The 21,767-nt window shown below is 38.2% G+C and overlaps 1 protein-coding gene across 1 annotated transcript; it reads right to left on the bottom strand.

Annotated features, from left to right (window-relative positions):
• Window positions 1-1,375: 1,375 nt before the first annotated feature.
• Window positions 1,376-20,919, bottom strand: LOC135225151 (beta-1,4-N-acetylgalactosaminyltransferase bre-4-like). The gene is made up of 7 exons (XM_064264382.1): window positions 20,818-20,919; window positions 14,754-14,974; window positions 14,471-14,600; window positions 13,806-14,042; window positions 10,699-10,882; window positions 7,021-7,239; window positions 1,376-4,483 (listed from the first exon to the last, which is right to left on the bottom strand). The coding sequence occupies exons 2-7, from the start codon at window positions 14,961-14,963 to the stop codon at window positions 4,354-4,356; spliced, it is 1,110 nt and encodes a 369-aa protein (XP_064120452.1). The 5' UTR covers window positions 14,964-14,974; window positions 20,818-20,919; the 3' UTR covers window positions 1,376-4,353.
• Between the last annotated feature and the right edge of the window lie 848 nt (window positions 20,920-21,767).

The raw sequence follows: 21,767 nt of genomic DNA, 5'->3' as shown, positions 1-21,767 counted from the left end.
TCGACACCAGCCTACCATTTCAGGTGTTTCGAAATTGTTTAAACAATTATATTTCCTCGTGGGTTGCAAAAACTATCTGTTTTATAACCTAAAAGTCTTGAAGTGGGATTAATGGTGTTGAATCCTGTCTACGCTGACCGTTTCGACATCTTATATTTCTTGAACAGTTTTTACAACTTCCTGACAGCTTTGATCACGTGTGGTCACTATAAGTACTTCTTCCAGAACACTGGTCAGAGATGGATTGAAGGAAATTGCTGGAAATATCTTATGAGAAAGGGGCTAGATAATCTTGTTTAAGAAGGTATTTGATACAAAATCCTCGTGAGACCCTTACTTAAGATGGTATCAGTTTACCTTGTAGGTGTTCATTTAGATCGTCCAACTACAGAACCAGGGCCTCTTTCAGACGCACTGCCGAATGGCTGGAGTGCCATCTCTTGAAATGGCAAGATGAATCCTACAGAAAACTGGATCCACATTAGACTGCTGGAAAACAGCTTTATTGACTGCGGATCTCGAAGAAACTATATCTCTTTACCATGTGTAAATACAATGGTAAACCTTACTTTGAGCAGCGGACCATAGGAGCACGGTGGTTTTCAGGCATTAATCTATGCCAAATGAATTTCTTTCTAAAAAACCCTTTGATGTCCTGTCAGTCAGTGCTCCAGTCTGGTATTTGTATCACTAAGCTGTTACCTTCTCTAACAGGTTTCAAGGAGATCAACGATCAGTCTATTTATCATGCAGCGCAGACAGGATTCAACACCATTAATCCCACTTCAAAACTTTTAGGTTGTAAAACAGATGGCTTTTGCACCCATGTCTAAACAATTTCGCTATTCACTCTTTAAAAATGATGCTAAATTTGGTATCCATCGGTGCCTGAGAATAGCTTGTGCCATATTTCTATCTAATAAGATGCCTGTGCAAAGTTCAGCTTCGCTTCTCAACACTCTTGTTTGGAGACCTGACAAAACACAATCCTCACAAGCACCAAAGTTTGGCCATCCCGAAACTCCATAACCAGAACAGAGTTTCCCCAGAAGTATCACTAACAGAGAAGTCTATTTATTACCGGACCCATGAACTGCCACATCTAACCTTTCAGGGCAAAGTGGAGATCATTTAAAATTGGCGCTACTGGAAGAAAAGTTCTCCACACGTTACTTTTCTCCGAGTAGCTAATTCTCCATTTTTCATGACTTCTACTTCTTTGGTTTAAATTGACATTTGCCCCTCAACTTTAGGCACAACTTGTTAAGTTCATCAAGGAATTTCCCTTGCACTGGATAAGACCAATATTGAAGGGGCTACTTTCTCCCCTCATGGTAACCTTGAGCTAGTAAAACACTCGATTGGAGATGAGTACATTTATTTTCATCATAAGATTCCTGCGTGTAAGTGTAGATTGGACAAACAGTTTCTATCTAAATTTCATGGCTGGATGGAAATAGACATGCCTGAAAAATGGAGGCTTTTAGAAGATAAGAGTTGTGACCTGAGTTACCAAAAAACAAGCTGGCTTTAGAATTCTGAATTTTATATCATGTATGTGGAGGGAAATGTTGGCCTGACGTGTTAAAAATGTGTCTTTTCTTCAGTTTTATGAGACCAGAGGATATAATACCATCTGGAAAAGTCACAGGATCACCGTACAATTACATGAGTACTTGCCTTTCCCTGCTTACTTCTGATGTAGTACTCTACTCTCGTTATTTTTTTGCGGGAGACATTTGGTGATAATTGAACAACGATGTTATAAAGGCTCATTAGCTTAGGATTATAAATTATTCATAGCATTTTTGTCTATATTTGACCAATACAATGGTTTTTAATATCATCCACTTGCCGTAAGATATCTCGGCAATTGAAAACTTGTAATACCCATTAATATGTAATAGAAAACGTTATATGTTTTTTATTGAAGAAAACGTTACTTATTATTTAATGGTAAACTTCTATTTTTTAGACCGCTTAACTTTTCCGCATTCGATTCAAATTTTGCCTCAGTACTGTTGCTGTGATTTCCACTTTATTCAATGGTCAAGAAATAATATGAGGTTATAGCTCTTTAATTACTGTTAATGCTTAACAATCAAAGTATCTGTAGTAAATATAGCTATAACTGTCAAGCGTTTAAAAGTGTTTTTCTAATGCATAACTTATTTTTGTACTTAACCATCTAATTGAAATACTTTCCTCCACATGAAAAGGTAAACAGTAAGCCTCTGACAGGTACAAGAAATTCCATCATTGCTCCACTGTCGACAGTTCAAATTTAATCAGTTTAAGGAGGAGAAATGGGCTCTAGATATTTTCAAGAAAGCCGTTTTAATAAATGGACACAGGGAGCTTTGTAGAGGGGAGAGAACGACGAAAAGTTTTCTTGGTAACAAGCATGGAAAGAGAATGCTGCCCAGAAGTCGTTTAATGTCAGATACATTCATTTGTTTGTTCGTTTGTATGGTGTTTTTACGTTGCATGGAACCAGTGGTTATTCAACAACGGGACCAACGGCTTTACGTGACTTCCGAACCACGTCGAGAGTGAACTATCACCAGGAATACACATCTCTGACCCCTCCGTGGAATGCCCAGGGGTCGAACTCGCGGCCACCTAGGTGACAGGCCATCACCATACCGATCACGCCACTGAGGCGCATCAGATACTTTCATACTTCACATGCTGAATCGTGGATGAACCCCTTGTGCTGTAAACTCTCCTCAAAGCTACACAGAAAACTCATTATCTGCATGACGGAGCTCCTAAACAAACTGCATCATTCTCCCTTATTTTGTATTTATTCTAGTGCTTTTTAGAACACTGCAGCCTTTTCCTTCTAGCACCATCTTATCATTGTCTCTTTTCCCTTCAGATCCAAACCATTTCAGAAAATTCTTATTCTTCCTTGACCTTCGTCAACCTCTTTACCGCTTTCACGAATCTCCACATTTCTAACAAAATTATTCTTACACAACGCATGCTCAGTAAATATTGTTTCAGCCGTTTCAACCTTTGTTCACACTCACATTCAGCATCCACACTTCCCTCTTATAAAAGAGTGTTGGCTCAACTTTCCCCTCACGCACTGACACCTTGGCTTCCGTAGACAGGCATTCTCTTCAGTGTCTTTATATATGCACTGTACTACCACCCTTCTTGCCTTCTTTACCATGAAAACCTCCTCTTTCATCCAATCATGATACATTTCTTTTATACCAAGACCTTATATGAATAGGATATTTCCATTCTTCCACCATACATATTAACATTCTTCCATCATGCAGTTTTCCATTCATCCTAATTGCTTTATCCTGAGTCACATTTACTCTCAACAATTTCCTCTTGCAAACACCTTCAAATACCTTCAAACTGTTTTACTGGCTTCTACAGTGTCTACTCACTATTCCCAATCAGAACAGCATCATATGCAAACAGCAATATTCCATACTTCACTCACGAGTCCTTCCCTATCACTCAACTTTACACCTATATCCAGGATGCCTCTCTCTGGCCTCTTGCATTATTCCATCAATAAAGATAATTAGCAACTTAAACCAAGTCACACACCCTTGTATTAAAACCACGCTCACACCAAACAAGTCACTCTCATACCAGCATACTCTAATATATGCTTCATTTCCATGATATTAATTTTGAATCAGTCTCAATAACATTGTTTCTATGTCACTTCCTTCGTGGGATTTTTCTAGATCCTTATATGCCACATACAACATTTTCACTTTACTTTCGAACTCCTCACATAACTGTTTCAAAAAAGGAAACCTGAACTGCATACCCCCTTCTCTTGTCTGAAGCCATACTGTTCTTTCACTGTCTGTCCTTCTGTCCTCTGCTTGACTTTCCCAGTCAGAATCCTACCATACAACTTCCCTGGTACATTGAGGAGTATCTTGGCCCCACAATGCTTACAGTCGAGTCTATTACGTTTATAAGAGGACTAATTATTTATCTCGCCAATTCCTCTGCAACCTTTCTTTCATCTCGACATACCTTACAAAACCTGGTCAACCAATCAGTCACCCTATAACCAATGTACCTCAACATTCCTCTTGTGATCTCTTTAACTTTTGGTGTCTTTTCATTCTCCTGCCTCTTAATTGCTCTCCTTACATTCTCATTAGTCACTTCAAAGGATATTCCCCACTTAACATAAATCCCTGTTTAGATAGATAGATAGATAGATAGATAGATAGATAGATAGATAGATAGATAGATAGATAGATGTGTAAATCAGTAGGGTGTTAATATGTGAAGGACATAAGGAACTTTATTATAAATATACTACAATCACAAAGATATGTGAATTTTCGATAAGCTTAATGATCAAGCAGTCTCAATGTTAGCTAAAATCCACGTATATTGCCGATGAAGTTTCACATCCAATACTTTGTATTTGAGATTGTTTAAACCTTCTGTCGTGAGCTTATTTTTACCTTCATATACACGCTGGAACCTGAAAAGAAACCCAAAATACATCAAGATTTTATCTATCTGCATTTGCAAATTTGATGACAACACCTCACATTCTCAGAGAGAATTTTTTTTTTTCATCCAGGCAGACTACTTATTACCTTTCGAGTCTCAACTTTAATTATAGATATGAAATCGGATTTATTTCAATACTTTCACTCTTTCACAAACCAAAATTTGCTGGAGCCTGACACCTTTGTTGGACTCTCAGATGAATATATAGGGTAAACTCTTCACCTTACGAGGGTATTTAAGAAAAAACGCAAAATTATTAAAACTTAATGGTTTCAGGTATATGGCACTAAGTTTCTACACTGCATCTGTTGAAATTGCTTACACTGTATGAGATGCTTCTGTCCATGATTATATGAACATACAGATGAAAATAAATGTAATTTTTCTCTCCAGAACAACATATTGCAGGGCCAATTCTTGATACCATATACAATACTAAATTATTCAACTCTGTTCTGTATACTAAATACAGAAGATTTAGAATCAGATAAATAGGAATGAGTTCCTATTACTTTTGTTCCTGTCTACCGTTTTTCTTCAGGACCTGTTATAAACCATCTGAGTAACTACACTCAAGTTAGATAAGGAAGCTATTGTTTGCATGGTGTTTTTACGTTGCATGGAACTAGTGGTTATTCAGCAACGGGACTAACGGCTTTACGTGACTTCCGAACCACGTCGAGAGTGAACTTCTATCACCAGAAATACACATCTCTGACCCCTCAATGGAATGCCCGAGAGTTGAACTCTCGACCACCGAGGTGACAGGCAAAGACCATACCAACCACGCCACTGAGGCGCTTAGGAAGCTACTGTAACGAATTCACATTACAAAAAAAGAAAAAAAGGACAAAAAATCATGCTGGAACCAATTAACAATGTAAAGGAGTTAAATAGTTACAGATGTAGAGTACTGGGAATTCTCATGACATAAGATCTTCTTATTTAGTAATGGGAATTCTCAAATGACACCAAATCTAAAAAATTATATATAGTTATGGGAATCTCATGGGACACAAATCCTCTAAAAATTATAGTACTGGGAATTCTCATGACACAAATCCTCTAAAAATCTAGTAATGGGAATTCTCATGACACAAATCCTCTAAAAATTATAGTACTGGGAATTCTCATGACACAAATCCTCTAAAAATTATGGTTGCTGACATTATTGAAAAGCAGTTCAGCTAAACCAATAAAAAAACAATGACAGACTTTCAGAATGCTCTCCCAAAGGATTTCCTCTTAATCAAGCAAGGTGAAGAATGGAGCAAGGCAAAGTTGGAGAAGTTATACACTGCATATTGGAGTAGAAGTGACATACATGTATCCTGGAATGCTCTTTACTGGTCTATGCTATGAAGCGCTACTATCGTCTGAAATACAATAATAATAAAATAAGATGTTGCAGTCAATTCATGAATCCAAATTAAAGATTTAGCTTTTTTTAAAATACAATGTGATGATGCAAAACCTTCATTTGGCAAGTTAGAGTCCACAGAGAATCCGTTACTGCTTTGCTATTTCAGCTCACAGAGATTCTGGACCCGTTTCACAATCTGAGTTCATACGGAATTAGGAAAGGCTACCCAATTTGAGTTTACAGAGATTCTATAGCTATTCCATTACATGAGTTCATACAGAATTAGGAAATGCTACCCAATTTAAGTTTACAGAGATTCTACAGCTATTCCATTACTTGAGTTCATGCAGAATTAGGAACGGCTACCCAATTTGAGTTCACAGAAATTCTAAAGCTATTCCATTTCTTGAGTTCATGCAGAATTAGGAACTGCTACCCAATTTGGAGTTCCAGCAAGTTAGATTTCTAAAGCCTATTCATTACTTGAGTTCCAATTACAGAAATAGGAACGGCTACCCAATTTGAGTTCACAGAGATTCTAAAGCTATTCCATTACTTGAGTTCATACAGAATTAGGAAAGGCTACCCAATTTGAGTTCACAGAGATTCTAAAGCTATTCCATTACTTGAGTTCATACAGAATTAGGAACTGCTACCCAATTTGAGTTCACAGAGATTCTACAGCTATTCCATTACTTGAGTTCATACAGAATTAGGAACTGCTACCCAATTTGAGTTCACAGAGATTCTAAAGCTATTCCATTACTTGAGTTCATACAGAATTAGGAAAGGTTACCCAATTTGAGTTCACAGAGATTCTAAAGCTATTCCATTACTTGAGTTCATACAGAATTAGGAATTGCTACCCAATTTGAGTTTACAGAGATTCACTATCTGAGTTCTTAAAGATTCAGGAGCCCGCTTCATCATTTGATTTCACAGAGATTCAGCAGCTGTTTCACAATTGAGTTCATACTGATTCAGCAACTTCTACGCAATGAGTTCATACAGATTCTGCACTTGATTCAAAATCTGATTTCACAGAGATATTCAAGCAACTGCTTCAAATCTGAGTTCACAGAGGATGCAAGGAACTGCTGCTTCACGAGGAGACAAGAAAAAAAAAAAAACATTCGTCTTACCTGCCAGGGCTCGGCACAGCTTTCTGGTGTTTCAGCATCAAATAACGGGCGATAGGTTCAGGATAACGAGAAATTACGAATCCGTGGAACTTTACTCTGTTGGCCATGTCATCGTCTTCACCTCCCCAGCCCCAGAATATGTTACTGAAGCCATTGACAGCCTTGAACTGCGGAACTGTCATCGCGCATACGCCACCAAACATGTCAGGTGAAAGTAGCCTGGAGGGTGAGATGAAATAGAAGTTTGAGTAATACACGAGTATACCCTTAAAATATTGATCTATCGCAGTGGTTCCCGAACTTTTTTCTGTCATTTCCCCTTGCATCAAGTTCAACCATCCAGATTTCCCCCTTCATGTGTATGAGGGAAAGAGTAGTTGAAACACACTGTGACTACTTGCTCATTTATTTTTCAAATGTACAAATATACTGATAAACATATAATTACAGAGTAAAGTGGATAGAGAGCTATGCCGTTAGTAACAACTAACGGCATAGCCATAGAGAGCGGTAAGTAGTAACAAATAAAAGGACTTTTGTTTGTCTTCAGACATGAGTAAATCCATCTGAGATTTTTTTAGTTAGTAGGTAGTGTAATTATTTCCCCCCTGGTAGCTTAAAATTTCCCCCAGTTTGGGAACCACTGCGCTTTGTGTATGCCAAAACGAATATTTTTGAACCCGCCATACCTTGGTTAGAAGCATTCAGCACTGACAATTTACAATTACAGGAGTTTGCAACAACATCTCCAATAAAACGAATTGGGAAAGGCCGGAGAATGCAAGATTGCATATCAAGCTTTAGCAAGTTTCAATGCACCTTAGGACACAAACGGTAGTTTCAGAAATTTTATATATACCTCTTTTTTTTTTTTTGAGAACACATGACTGAACGCTAATGGTATACTACATGTTATTCATGTATTACTTTTCTCAACAGTGTTTGAATGCAACAGGCTTATATCTGGGCCGGTGTAGTTTGTTTTTACCAGTTATGCCTAAAGCAAAGAATGCCAGTTGCGATGTACATACCAATAAGCTTTTGAACCAGATGTAAGTATTTTTTTTTTAATAAGACTTTAACCGGTAGCAAGAGCTGATGTAATTATATTTCTAATAAGTCTTTAACCAGTAGCAAGAGCTGATGTAATTATATTTTTAAGAAGTCTTTAACCAGTAGCAAGAGCTGATGTAATTATATTTTTATTAAGACTTTACCTAGTAGCAAGAGCTGATGTAATTATATTTTTAGTAAGACTTTACCCAGTAGCAAGAGCTGATGTAATTATATTTTTAATAAGACTTTACCCAGTAGCAAGAGCTGATGTAATTATATTTTTAATAAGACTTTAACCAGTAGCAAGAGCTATTCATATCAAAATCAGTGTTGAAAGTCCAAAGGACAAAACTATTCCATAAAGAAACTACGTTCTCATTATTCGGCAGTAAACCTGTCACCATCCATTTAAAAAAAATTTAGAGGAATTCATTTTATGGAATTACTAAGATTAATTATGTAGATCTATTGGCCATTTCCATGTTAACATGGATTATTGCATGCCAACTGTTGAATTTAGGGGATCACTGGAGTTGTTGAGTTATGCCCTAAACCAAAAAAAAAAATATTATAGTGATACATTCCTCCAAGGTAGAGAAAGCCTTGGTAACTTGATAACTACATTTTGGGAATGAGTTTAGGGAAGATGGAAAGATACATCTCTTAGCAACACTTTTTAACAAAATAATACGAAAGAAAATATAAGTTTTATCATGGCGTCTGAACGCTGGATATGTTGAATATCTTATTGTGATGGTAATTGCTTCCTAGCAAAGAAAGATAAAGGAAAGGAAAACGCATTTTCGAGAAGTTCGGCAACAAGGACGGCTTTCTGTGGTCAGCCGTGTTGGATAACCCGAATTTTCGCGAGCTAATGTTCTGGATGAATGAACGGCGTATATGCCTAGCGCAACACGCGCCTAAGTGGCGTGAGAAAGACGCAAGAGGTGTCTTAGTCTTTCAAAGGTTTAATCAGAGTTCAGAAAACGAAAAAAGTAAGAGAAGGATAATGTTATAGCTAGTAGCCTCTAGAGATTTTTCTCAGAATGAGTGGCCTAATGACTGTTTTCTGTTTTGGCCTGAGTGGTTGAGTGAACGAAGAAGTATTAAAACTTTATGCAGAATTGTTTCCCCGCTGTTTAATTCTTGCTTCTCTTTAGAAAAAATAAAATCAGTAAAGATAAAGGAAAGGAAAACGCATTTTCGAGAAGTTCGGCAACAAGAAGGCTTTCGCGCCCGTGTTGGAGGCGCCTGTTTTCGCGGCTGTTCTGGAATCGTCGGGCGTGTTGTGGTGCGCAACACGCGCCTAAGTGGCGGGAGAAACGCAGCGAAATATGATGCAATATTCCATCGAGAGTCTTCTAAGAAGTTCTAGTAATCTCGGGAGCCTGTGACGTTCGCCATAGGCTCCGCCCCCAGAGTGCCGTATAAATACGACGGTCGTAGTAGCAGCAGCAATCGTAAAAGAGAGATCACCAGTTAGTCACAGAGAGATATCCTCAGTAAGAGCCACAGATCAGATTATCAGTGAGAGATCAGCAGCAGCAGAGATCATCCGGGAGAGATAAGAGAGAAAGGGACCGACGAAGGATCAAGAAAAGTTGCTCGAGAGTTGTTTGGATTTTGGTCTAGTCATCTTCAGGAGTGGACGACCGAGTTATCCCGACGTTGAGCAGACTTCAAAGAAGAAAATGTCCTGCTAGAGGTTTTGGAGAGTTCCTGCCTTTCTAGTATCAAGTGTAGACTTTATTTTCTGCAATACGGAGTCAAGAGGACGTCTGCAATCGCCGATCTCCTTCTGTGAAGCCATCGCTTCGAGTCACTAAACCAGCTAGCAAGTATTTGAATTACCTCGCTGTTCCCCATGTTCATGCAGTGTAAGATTTCGCCTTTTTATGTAAAGCTTGTAAATAAACCTTTGTTGTGTTAGTGTTTCTTTCTATATTCGTATCCCCAGTTTCAACTGTTGGTGTTGAAATATTTTTTTTCTATTTTTTTCATATCGAGCCTGAAGCGGACCTCTCTCAGAGGCCGTAACACTTATGTATATAAATACACGAATTACTGGCTTCTGTACAGCATATATATATATATATATATATATATATATATATATATATATATATATATATATATATATATATATAGTAGAAATGAGGTTGTCAATTGCTTTCCACTCAAATCTACAAACCTAGTTGGAAGCGAAGAGAGTAACTTAATAAAGAATAAATACAACATCCACCCTTAGTAAGTCCGTTTAGTATTCCAACGTTGCTTGGTATAGTCTTTGTAAACTTGATTGGAATGTTTCAATTTGTTATTCCAGAAGGGTAACACAATACCCAGCTGTCAGCTGAGTTCTAAATCTGAAGTAGATTTTTTTTTTCAAAGTCAACAACTACATGACTTGAAAATAAAAAGTTTGCACAATTTTGTTGTGTATAAACTGCAGTTCCTGAATTTTCACCATCGTGTTCACATAATCCGCTAAAATTGGCTTTGGAGCCTACTTCTAAAACTATTGTTTTCTAACATTGTGTACGAAGAAATATCGGTTTTGATTTCATAATCTAGAATTTAATCAAAGTAGAAATGGGCGACATAACATTCTTGAACACTTACTTGTAACCCAGCGTACTGACGGCTACAGACATGTGGCGTGGTTGTTGTGGACAAGTATAAAGATTTCTGTCGTCTTCTGGCAATAGATCGATATCGTGGAATATGAAACAGTCGTACGAATAGAGCTTGAGAGATTCCAAGGCGCCAACGTTCATCAACTTTCCCCGATTGAATGTTCCGTTTCCTGAAAGAGAGGAAACGTATAAGAAATTCATTGCACGTTCTCTTACTTATCCCTCTGTGCGATCTAGTTACAGAAAAATGACAGTGATTTTTTGTCAATATTGTCTTTTTGGCCCGTTGGAGTAAGCACAACTTTTTAAGGTCTATTAACAATAAAGTTACCGGGAAATATTCAAGAGTTGATAACAGAAATGTTTTCTGTGATTCATTTCTAACATGGAATAATTTCATTAACATAGCGTAGTGACAACTGATTCGGTATGGTTTCCAAAATCAGAACAAGGGACTTGGATGAAAAATATTTAATGAATTTATCTGATTATGGAAAGTGCTTCATACCCGCACACATAACATTTCATATGTTAATTCCAGAATTTCTATGTATTAGATCAGCCAATGCTCAAAGAAAATAAATTATTGCCAAAGGATCTGATCAAAACCACATAGGTGAGGCCCGCTACCTTGCCTTGTTGTCTGAGATTAAGCTGGTCTTATGCCAGCACGGGTTCTTGCTCATAAGCAGCCCGTAGTACCCTGCCTGAGCACCCAAGATGTTAGGTAGGTAATACACACACCAACTTCCCACAGTCTCCTTATTTACAAATTTAGGTATTGGTACATTGTCTATCTTTTCTTTTCCTTTGTCACTCAATCTTTTATCCTGTGACATGGTTATATCTATCAAAGTCACTTTCCGGGTTTCATTAATTACCAAGATTACATCAGGCCTTGGAGCCTGTATCATATGGTCAGCCTGTACATTATGGCTCTAGAATTCCTTGGGTTGTTGTTTGCTATGGGTATGGGTGTACCGTTGTCTGTATTTGGTAGGGTATTATCTTTGCGGGTATTCTAGTGTATTCATTCTGAGCTTATCATGGGTATGTAGCTATGATCAGCGTAGCTTATTTGTACTTACGGCACATAAAGGATTTAGCCATCTGCCTTATTTTGTAGTGTTTGAGTTTGTGCTGCCTCAACATACCTTCAGTGTACTTCTTAAGCTCTTCTGGTACTGGCCATGCATTTGTTTATTCAGCATTTTCTCCCTTCCTTGCATGATCAACCTTTCCTTATGCTTTTCAAGCTCTTGCCAGCAATGAAGAGCTTTCTGCTCATCAACCATTTATATTCTATTCTTCAGGTAATGTATGAGTATTCTCCTCTCGATGATGAGACTGTATTTATTTCTCTTTTTCCTTTCTTCCTTTGTAAGTAGAGATTTAACACACTTTCTCTTGGAGGTAGTGCCTTACTGATGGTTATCAGATTTCATTTCCTTCTTGTAAATGTTTTATGGGTCTTCATTATCAACCTGATGCCAGTCGTGAAAGTTTGTCTTTCCTGGCATTTTCTAATCTCAATTTTTATAATTCTCTTCTATCAGTTCTTTTGCTCTCAATTTCTGACTGACCTCCTTGCTTTTGTATTTCCAGCACTAGGGCTTATCTTAATGTAGGCAAGTGTCTAAGTTTCATCTAAGTCACTGGAAGAATGAGTATTCATCTTTGTCTCACCCCACGGAGGAAGCTATGAGCATCAAGGCATCAGCTACCCGACAGTTCATAAGTCCAAGTGGGATGCTGAACGGTGAAGCTTGACATTGAAGTTCATTTGTCACTACAATTCCTTTTCAACAAAGCTTCTGATACAGTTCAGTCTCTTCCCTCCAGTTTCCTTCATTGCTAAGATGTAACAGGTGTCTAGCTATACTCGGTTTTTTTCCATCTGTCCACCCGCCTGTGGTGTTTGCGTATGGTAACACTGCGTCCCGGGCTTTAGATACTTACATTCAGCTTACATTCAACAATAATAACAATATCCTACTTCGAATATTAACGATGTAATTCGCATGCAGTAAATTATTAAAACACTTTTCAGTTGCAAATGTACCCCAGATGTCCTTTTATTTGCCTAAAATTTAGACAGCGTAACTATTTAAAGCCCGAGAGGCAGTGCTCCCATGCGCGACCACCACAGGCGGATGGACAGATGAAAAAAAATAGAGTATATGCACTGAGCATAGAGTACAATTATTGGAAACCCTTCACGGTTTGATAATGTCACCTAGGCTATGGGCAATTGTTTTGAACACTACAGCAAAGACAGCATTCTTTCCTTTTCGTTGCTCTACCTCCTGGCCCCTTCCTCACACCTCCCTATTAACATCAACAAATTGTGTGAAATAAATATACTAGCAAACATATGTATACAGAAATTATGTATGATAAATTCGTAAAATAACTAAGTCTATGGGCATAACCAGCCCTGTTTCACGGGCAAAACCAGCTACGTTTCAGGCAATCCCTTCTTACCCCACCCCCTTCGAAGGGTTGGGGAAGTAGGATGAAACCCCATTATGAACCATCTTAGTGATCCCCACTATTACCCTGCCAAGTTTCATGCCCATTGGACTAGCCGATTGGCCGTGATTGAATGACAGACGGACAGACAGGCATAACGCTCATTTTAGTAAGAAATGAAACTTGGATATATTTCATTCCTTTGAAGTTAAATGAAACAAGAAGAAAGAAGTAGCAATTAAACATAGCATTAGACCGTGCTAGCAACTGGTGAAGGAAACAATTATTGCTTGCTGATATTTAGCTTTTTAGGGATATAGGTAATACGAGATTAAATGAGCCAATGAGAAATGGAACCAGCATGTTGGATTACGAAACTGCCATGAATGATATCTAAGATATTATGAAGCCATTTCTTCAGGAGAATTTTTACCACGATGCCTCAAATAAAAAATTTAATCAGGGTAACAGTTAGATAAATTTTTTTTATTAATAATTAAATTTACAACTTATTTTTTTCATTTGATTTTAAGTTTCGACTAAAATTTCTCTTTCTGTGAAAATTTCGCCAGTCCCAGCAGCTTTTAAAGACGACTTCATACTTGCCCCTAACATACTGACCTGCTTGCTCAACGATATATATGGCAAAATCTAGCTGCTGCCTCTGGAGTATTGGAAGCATATGATAAAGAAACACAGGAAGATGATAGGCCCGGTTCCTGTAAGGGATGATGATGGCCACACGGTGTCTCGACCGGCACTCGGCTGGTCTGTACCTGCCTCCTGGTTCCAGCTTAGAGGAATTACTTTCCTGCTCTTCGATAGATGGCACTGTAGTGTTTATCTTGAGGACGCCAACTGGAAAGTGATTGTTTGATATATTTCAGTATAGTAGATTCACATCAACCGTGCATTTGACGTCTAGGCCAGTCCCTTACGATGCTCCTGATTGGCTGTTGATAAGGCAATCACACGGCTAGAAACTCTCAGTCTCGAGAGAGTTCACATAGGCAGGATGTATGTTCCACCTCTCCTGAAAGACGTATACCTCAGGAGAGATGTAACGTACACCCTGCCTATGTGAACTCCCGAGAGAGACTGAGAGTTTCCAGCCCTGTGATTGGCTTATCAAGAGCCAATCAGGAGCGTCATACTTGTCTATGTCCGTAACGGTGCGTTTTACATGCTTGTTTGTGATTGTAATTACAATTAACATTGAAGTTAGTGTTCGTATACAAATGATTATATTTTCATTTAGTAAATATTAAAAAAATGGAGAAAAATACCTAAGTTAGGGGGTACCGTAGGGCAAAGTTCTTTCTTGTCGCAGACAGAGGCTCCTGAGGTTTCTGTGTCATTTGGACTGGTGCTATTAGTCTCATTTTTCCACCGAAACCTGCCCTGAACCGATAGCAACTGTTAAAAAGGATAAAACAACGTCAGTCTCTCTCTCTCTCTCTCTCTCTCTCTCATAAGTGTTTCATATACAATAAACTGCAACATTCAGTCAAGTTAGGTCAACCAACTAGACTCACAGGCCTAAAGAAACTTTTGCAATGTGAAACTCACGTAAAGCATGGAGCCATATTTTTTGTGGAAGAGCGTGGTGAGAGACAGCTGAACGACCAACAGTAAAATAACGGCCAGAATCAGGTACTTCCAGAATTTCGGTCGACAGATGCACGACCTTAAGGTCCGGATTAATAGGGAACCATTGACGGAGCCGCTGGTCTGCAGCCTCTGGTCACCTCCGTCATCTCGAGGAGTTGTCGGCTGCATTTGGGCAGCTGCTATTGGAAGAGTTAAAAGGCGTTGGTTAGTATTATGCTTCTCTCTCTCTCTCACATAAACTAGTACTAAACACTAACTACGTTATATCTAGGCAGTTTATTTGTCATCATTGACTTGGGAGTTAAATTAATTTATGCACCTCATGGCATATCTAGTTCACGCACCACTTAACGTATCTAGCTCACGCACCACATGGCGTTTCACGTACCACTTAATGTACCTAGTTCACGCACCACATGGCGTTTCACGTACCACTTAATGTACCTAGCTCACGCACCACATGGCGTTTCACGTACCACTTAATGTACCTAGTTCACGCACCACATGGCGTTTCACGTACCACTTAATGTACCTAGCTCACGCACCACATGGCTGTTTCACGTACCACTTAATGTACCTAGTTCACGCACCACATGGCGTTTCACGTACCACTTAATACCGTACCACGTATGTACTAAGTTTAAGTTACCACAATGGCGTTTCACGTACCACTTAATGTACATAGCTCACGCACCACATGGCGTATCTAGTTCACATACCACTTAATGTACCTCGTTCACGCACCGCTTGATGTATCTCATTCATGCACCACATGGAATACCTAGTCCATGCGCCACATAACATATCAAATCCAATGCACCACTTGACATATCTAGTTCACACATCGTAGATCACATGACGTGTAAAGTTTCACCTCTATCCGGATGTTATTGTGGCGACTGTCTATTTTATCCAGGTATTACTGTGGTGACTGAAAAGCATTTTCAATAATATATTTCCATGGTCTCGGGTACATGAAATGAGGTGTGATAAACCCGTAGAGTTTATTTACCACAAAAGTTGCAAAGGGAAGAGGGAAGTGGAAGGGGGAGAGGGCACACGTTTGAAACCTACCCTAATTATCTGAGTTGGGTCAAATGATGGCCATGGGTCAAATTTCATTGATTTTTACATGAGATTAGCCTTATTTTCTTAATTAACTCCTTATAATGATTTGTTTAAAAAAAGGGAATATTCATTTTAATAATATATTTTATAGATAAATTCTATTTAATTTGAATTGGATAACATAACAAAGCTGATTTTTGCTTTAGTGAATTAATCTGGGGATTAATTAAGCTTATACTTTTATATAGGTCGTGTGGTGCGCGAACTACGTTGATACACCATGCTCTGCATGAACTAGATACGTCATGTGGTACTTAAACTTGATACACCATGTGGTGATGAACTAGATGCATCTTGTGGTACTTAAGCTAGACACGCCATGTGGTAATTAAACTAGATATGTCATGTGGTACTTAAACTAGATACACCATGTGGAAATTAAACTAGATACATCATGTGATACTTAAACTACTAGATACACCATGTGGTAATTAAACTAGATATGTAATGTGGCACTTAAACTAGATATGCCATGTGGTAATTTAACTAGAAACGTCATGTGGTGCTTAAACTAGATACGCCATGTGGTAATTAAACTAGAAATGTCATGTAGTACTTAAACTAGATATGCCATGTGCTTAATGAACTATATACAGCATGTGGTCCATGAACATGGCCTATCTAGTAGTTCATGGACCACATGATGTAGTGCCTGGATTAAAGGGACAGTCATCTCAGTAATACCTGGATAAAAGAGACAGTCACCACAGTAATACCTTGATAAAAGGGGCAGCCATCATAGGAATACCAGGATAAAAGGGGCAGTCATCACAGTAATACTTAGATACAAGGGACTGTCATTACAGTAATACCTGGATAAATTGGACATTCACCACGTGATACTTGGATAAAAGGGATTTAACTAGGTATTACTCGTGGTCAGGTCGGCAACGTGACTTCTTTGTGATTATGGGACTCGGGTTCGCTTCCCGGTACCGGACATCACAATGTCTTCAAATTCCTTTGAACTTGGATCTTCAGGCTTTGCAGAGACGAGCGTATCCAAAGAATACAAGAAGTTAAGAGGGCATTATGGCTATTACAATTACATTTGTATTTGGTAAAAAAGTTACCAGTAGATTCTACACACACACACACACACACATATATATATATATTCATATATATATATATATAGACAATTGTTGGCCTTCCGATTGCAATTATAATTATGAGCTTCGAAACTCACAATTATCTGGGATTGCTTTTTCAAATGGCACTAGAAAACAGCAGGATATTGGATTGATTGATTTATAGCTTTTAGGCTGGAGCAGGTAAGGCCATTCAGCGCTGAAACGGAAATTGACAGTGAAAAGGTTTGAAAGATGTAACAGGAGGAAAACCTCGCAATTGCACCATGAAACAATTGTTAGGAAAGGGTGGAAAGTAAGACTGAAGAAAGATAATATGAAAGGAGTACAGTAAAAGGAATGAAAGTAGTTGTAGCTAGGGGCCGAAGGGACGTTGCAAACGACCTTAAATAATGCCTACAGTGCACCACATGAGGTCCTCTGACGGCAATACCCCCTCACGGAGGGAGGATATTGCAGGAATACTGTACACCGCATCAAGAGCTCTAAGAATTGTTTTACAAATATCTCCGTCAATTGCTCGAGCTTTTTTTATATACCTACCTGTTTCTGTGTTCACAAACAAGTGTAACACAACATGTGTGGCTGTCAGGTACCATAACGTACCGGAAAATACCTGGCTTGCTTTATATTCCGTGAGGGTACAACAGCTGAGAACGAAATATGATAGACCGATTTTTACCGTCCATAAAAAGAAGAAGAAGAAGGAATTTTGTTTACCGTCCAAATATTATCTTGTAACACTTGCTGTACCGTTATTAATGGTCGTGCACCCACGACCTTGTGTTAATTTATTCCACACTATACACACACACACACACACACACACACACACACACACATATATATATATATATATATATATATATAATAATATATATATATATATATATATATATATATATATATATATATATATATATATATATATAGCTTGATGATGAACAATAGTGCCAAGACTAGGAAGAACATTCTTTAATATTACGAGCTTTCGAGGTTTAAAACCTCATCTTCAGGCTGAAAAAAATGACAAGGATTAGTAATCACTAAAATTACATTAAAATGAATTGTCTAATTAAAAGCTTCAGTAAAAACACAAAATAAAACGAACATCACATACAAACTAAAAATTTAAAAATTACGAAAAAACTAAAACAAAACGCAAGTCATACAAAAACAGTAATAAAAATGAAAATAATATGAAAGGTAAACAAACTACACTCAAAAATAAAATGGCTAACGACCCACTTTGTGTACCTACTATGAAACTATATGATAGCTAGTTGAATACCGGACGAGTTGTTGTTCAATTCCGGTTTCATTTTCTTAATAAACAGCGACTCTGAAATTAAAAGGTCCAGTCTATTTGAGCAAAAAGACAGTACTCTAAAATCTAGGTGAGTGAAAGGATGGTCCTGTGCTAAACTGTGATCCCTTATGGCAGAAAATGGTGGTTTAGAAAGAGGAAACCTAGTTCTAACGGAAAGACCTCTGTGTTCCAAAATTCTGTGTCTAAGCCAGCGGGAACTGGATCCCACGTATCGCAGTACGTAATTCAATACGTACTATGATAAATAGAGCTTACAATGTCTGTTGTGATTTTAATTCAATACGTACTATGATAAATAGAGCTTACAATGTCTGTTGTGATTTTAATTTATTTCTTCAAGACATGGTCTTCCTCCAGAATTATTTTTCAGAAAATTCTTATCCCGTATTTGTCTTTTACAAAGTTCTGAAAAATTTTCTACATGAGAAATTTTGTCCCAGACCAGTGCACAGTACTGCTAGTAAAGATGTAAAGTATATTAAATTGCCTTTCCTTGGTCATAGTAGCTACTTGGTACGAAAAAAGTTGCAAGAAATACTTAAGCATAGTTTTCCTCAAGTTAGTTTCAGATTTGTTTTTACTAACCCTTTTACTGTAGGATCACTTTTGAGGGAGAAGGCTGCTCTTCCTGTGGACCTTAATTCGAGTGTCGTTTACTTGTTTACCTGTTCGCAGTGTGGTCTGCGATACGTGGGATCCAGTTCCCGCTGGCTTAGACACAGAATTTTGGAACACAGAGGTCTTTCCGTTAGAACTAGGTTTCCTCTTTCTAAACCACCATTTTCTGCCAAAAGGGATCACAGTTTAGCACAGGACCATCCTTTCACTCACCTAGATTTTAGAGTACTGTCTTTTTGCTCAAATAGACTGGACCTTTTAATTTCAGAGTCGCTGTTTATTAAGAAAATGAAACCGGAATTGAACAACAACTCGTCCGGTATTCAACTAGCTATCATATAGTTTCATAGTAGGTACACAAAGTGGGTCGTTAGCCATTTTATTTTTGAGTGTAGTTTGTTTACCTTTCATATTATTTTCATTTTTATTACTGTTTTTGTATGACTTGCGTTTTGTTTTAGTTTTTTCGTAATTTTTAAATTTTTAGTTTGTATGTGATGTTCGTTTTATTTTGTGTTTTTACTGAAGCTTTTAATCAGACAATTCATTTTAATGTAATTTTAGTGATTTCTCATCCTTGTCATTTTTCAGCCTGAAGATGAGGTTTTAAACCTCGAAAGCTCGTAATATAAAGAAAAGAATGGTTCTTCCTAGTCTTGGCACTTATTATTCATCATCAAGCTAAGATTTCCAAGTAGCCGCCCAATTACTGAGACTATATATATATATGTATATATACACATATACATATATATATATATATATATATATATATATATATATATATATATATATATACATATATATAAATGACCCGACAAAATTACTTCTCTTTGCCAGTGATTTGAAGTAAACACGAAATTTTAGACAGCTAAAAGCGAAATTGTATCATTTTGGTAACGAAAGATCTTTTCATTCTTTTTGTGTTTATTTTCACACTTGCGAACTGTGCATCGATTCGAACATCGTTCCCTCTATCTCACAATCAAATGAGCATCTCGTGTGCTACAAATTCTTTCGCTATAAGATTCTGATTATCACGACTCGAGTACGAATGCCGCCTCTCATGTGTGGAAGTTGGTACCGTTAGATATCAGTTTCGAGAAGAAATGATATTTGAACTGTCTAGGCTTTTATGTCTGGTAAATCCATTAAAACTGAAATCCCTTACGATTCTAATGGAGTTGAATATAGAGTTGAATGTAGAATTTAGGCCAAAGGCCAAGCACTGCGACCTCTGAGGTCATTCAGCGCTGAAATGGAAATTGACAGTAAAAGGTTTGAAAGATGTAACAGGAGGAAAACCTCGGAGTTGCTCTATGAATCAAGTGTTCGGAGAGGCTGGAAAGTAAGATGAAGAGAATATGAAAGGAGGTACAGTAAAAGGAACGAAAGTGGTTGCAGCTAGGGGCCTAAGGAAGGCACGTTGCCAAGAACCTCAGGTAATGCCTATAGTGCACTGCATGAGGTCCACTGACGGCACTACCCTACGGAGAGGATTTTAATGGCTTTTTATCAGTTGGGCTAATGCCCGCACTTTTGCAGTGTCTTCGTATTCCTTACACTGACAAAGTTTAAAATTGCTAAACGTCGAGTATTCAAGTAGCTTTCTATTCACTTCATCAATATGACATCATTTCCTAATGTCTAAATTTGAGATATCTGACTCAGCCTTGCACAGTACGATTGGAAATGAGGTTGAGGGGAAAATGTTTTAACTAAAAGCCAGGCGTCACTTTTGAAGAAACAGGAGTGGAAGGAGAAGGGCTACTTGGAAAATTGCGATTAATGATCAAACTTTTTCCCCGCTGCAGACAAAAAAGAAATCGATGCAGTTACAAGCTTCAAAACTCACATTTCTCTTGTGTGTTTCCACGGAGAGTTAAGAGACAATGGCAGGCAGCAAACGGGAGGAATAATCTAGACTACCTCGAGCTATCTTGTAACAAAACCGGACGGCCCAATAAAAACGCCCTTAAAGCCAGACCAGATGTTACGTTTTTCAAACAGGTGCCATAACATCTGGCTATTAAGAACCAGAAGTTACCGGATAATACCCAGGTGACTAAATATTCCACTTTTTGTCCTCCACAAATTGGAGAATTGCCGCTTGACACATACATGCCTGATTGGATGTGTAGCTCAGCTGTTGTGGTTTAATTGCTTGTCCCATGACTGGGAGGCTTTTGCTTGTTTGTTTGTATGGTGTTTTCACTTTGCATGGGACCAGTGGTTATTCAGCAGCGGGAGCAACGGCTTTACGTGACTTCCGAACCACGTCGAGAGTGAACTTTTATCACCAGAAATACATCTCTGACTCCTCAATAGAATGCCCGAGAATCGAACTCGTGGCCACCAAGGTGGTAGTCCAAGACCAAACCGACCACGCCACTGAGGCGCTAGGCTTTCCCTTGCCAAAAGCACTGATTGATAAATGGTGCTTGCAGTGTTCCTTCGGCACCCAGCTGCTGCCTTTTTTTTTTTTCGCCTTTTCCTTCATCTCCATTCCCGCTGCCTTTCTTCTTCAATTTTGCCGTTCAACCTCTCTAACTAATTCCTATGTGCATACTGACTATCTGCTAATACTCGTTTAGATTCAACATACTTATAGAGTGGCTTAAAGTAAGTTTTTCAGCAACTTTGGAGAGCGCACGGAGAAGAGAGATTGGTCCGTAGCTACTAGAGCCTGCAGATATATACCACTATTGGGAACAGGCACTGAATTACTAAGTCTGCACGCATCTGCGAAGGTACTAAGTTGACGTAAAAATATACAGAATCTACTAAACTTGGGAGACAACGCGC

The sequence above is a fragment of the Macrobrachium nipponense genome, chromosome 13, assembly GCF_015104395.2.
Source record: "Macrobrachium nipponense isolate FS-2020 chromosome 13, ASM1510439v2, whole genome shotgun sequence".
Classification (NCBI taxonomy): Eukaryota; Metazoa; Arthropoda; class Malacostraca; order Decapoda; family Palaemonidae; genus Macrobrachium; species Macrobrachium nipponense.
Note: the sequence above shows the minus strand (reverse complement) of the source record. Positions and strands in the feature narration are given on the sequence as shown.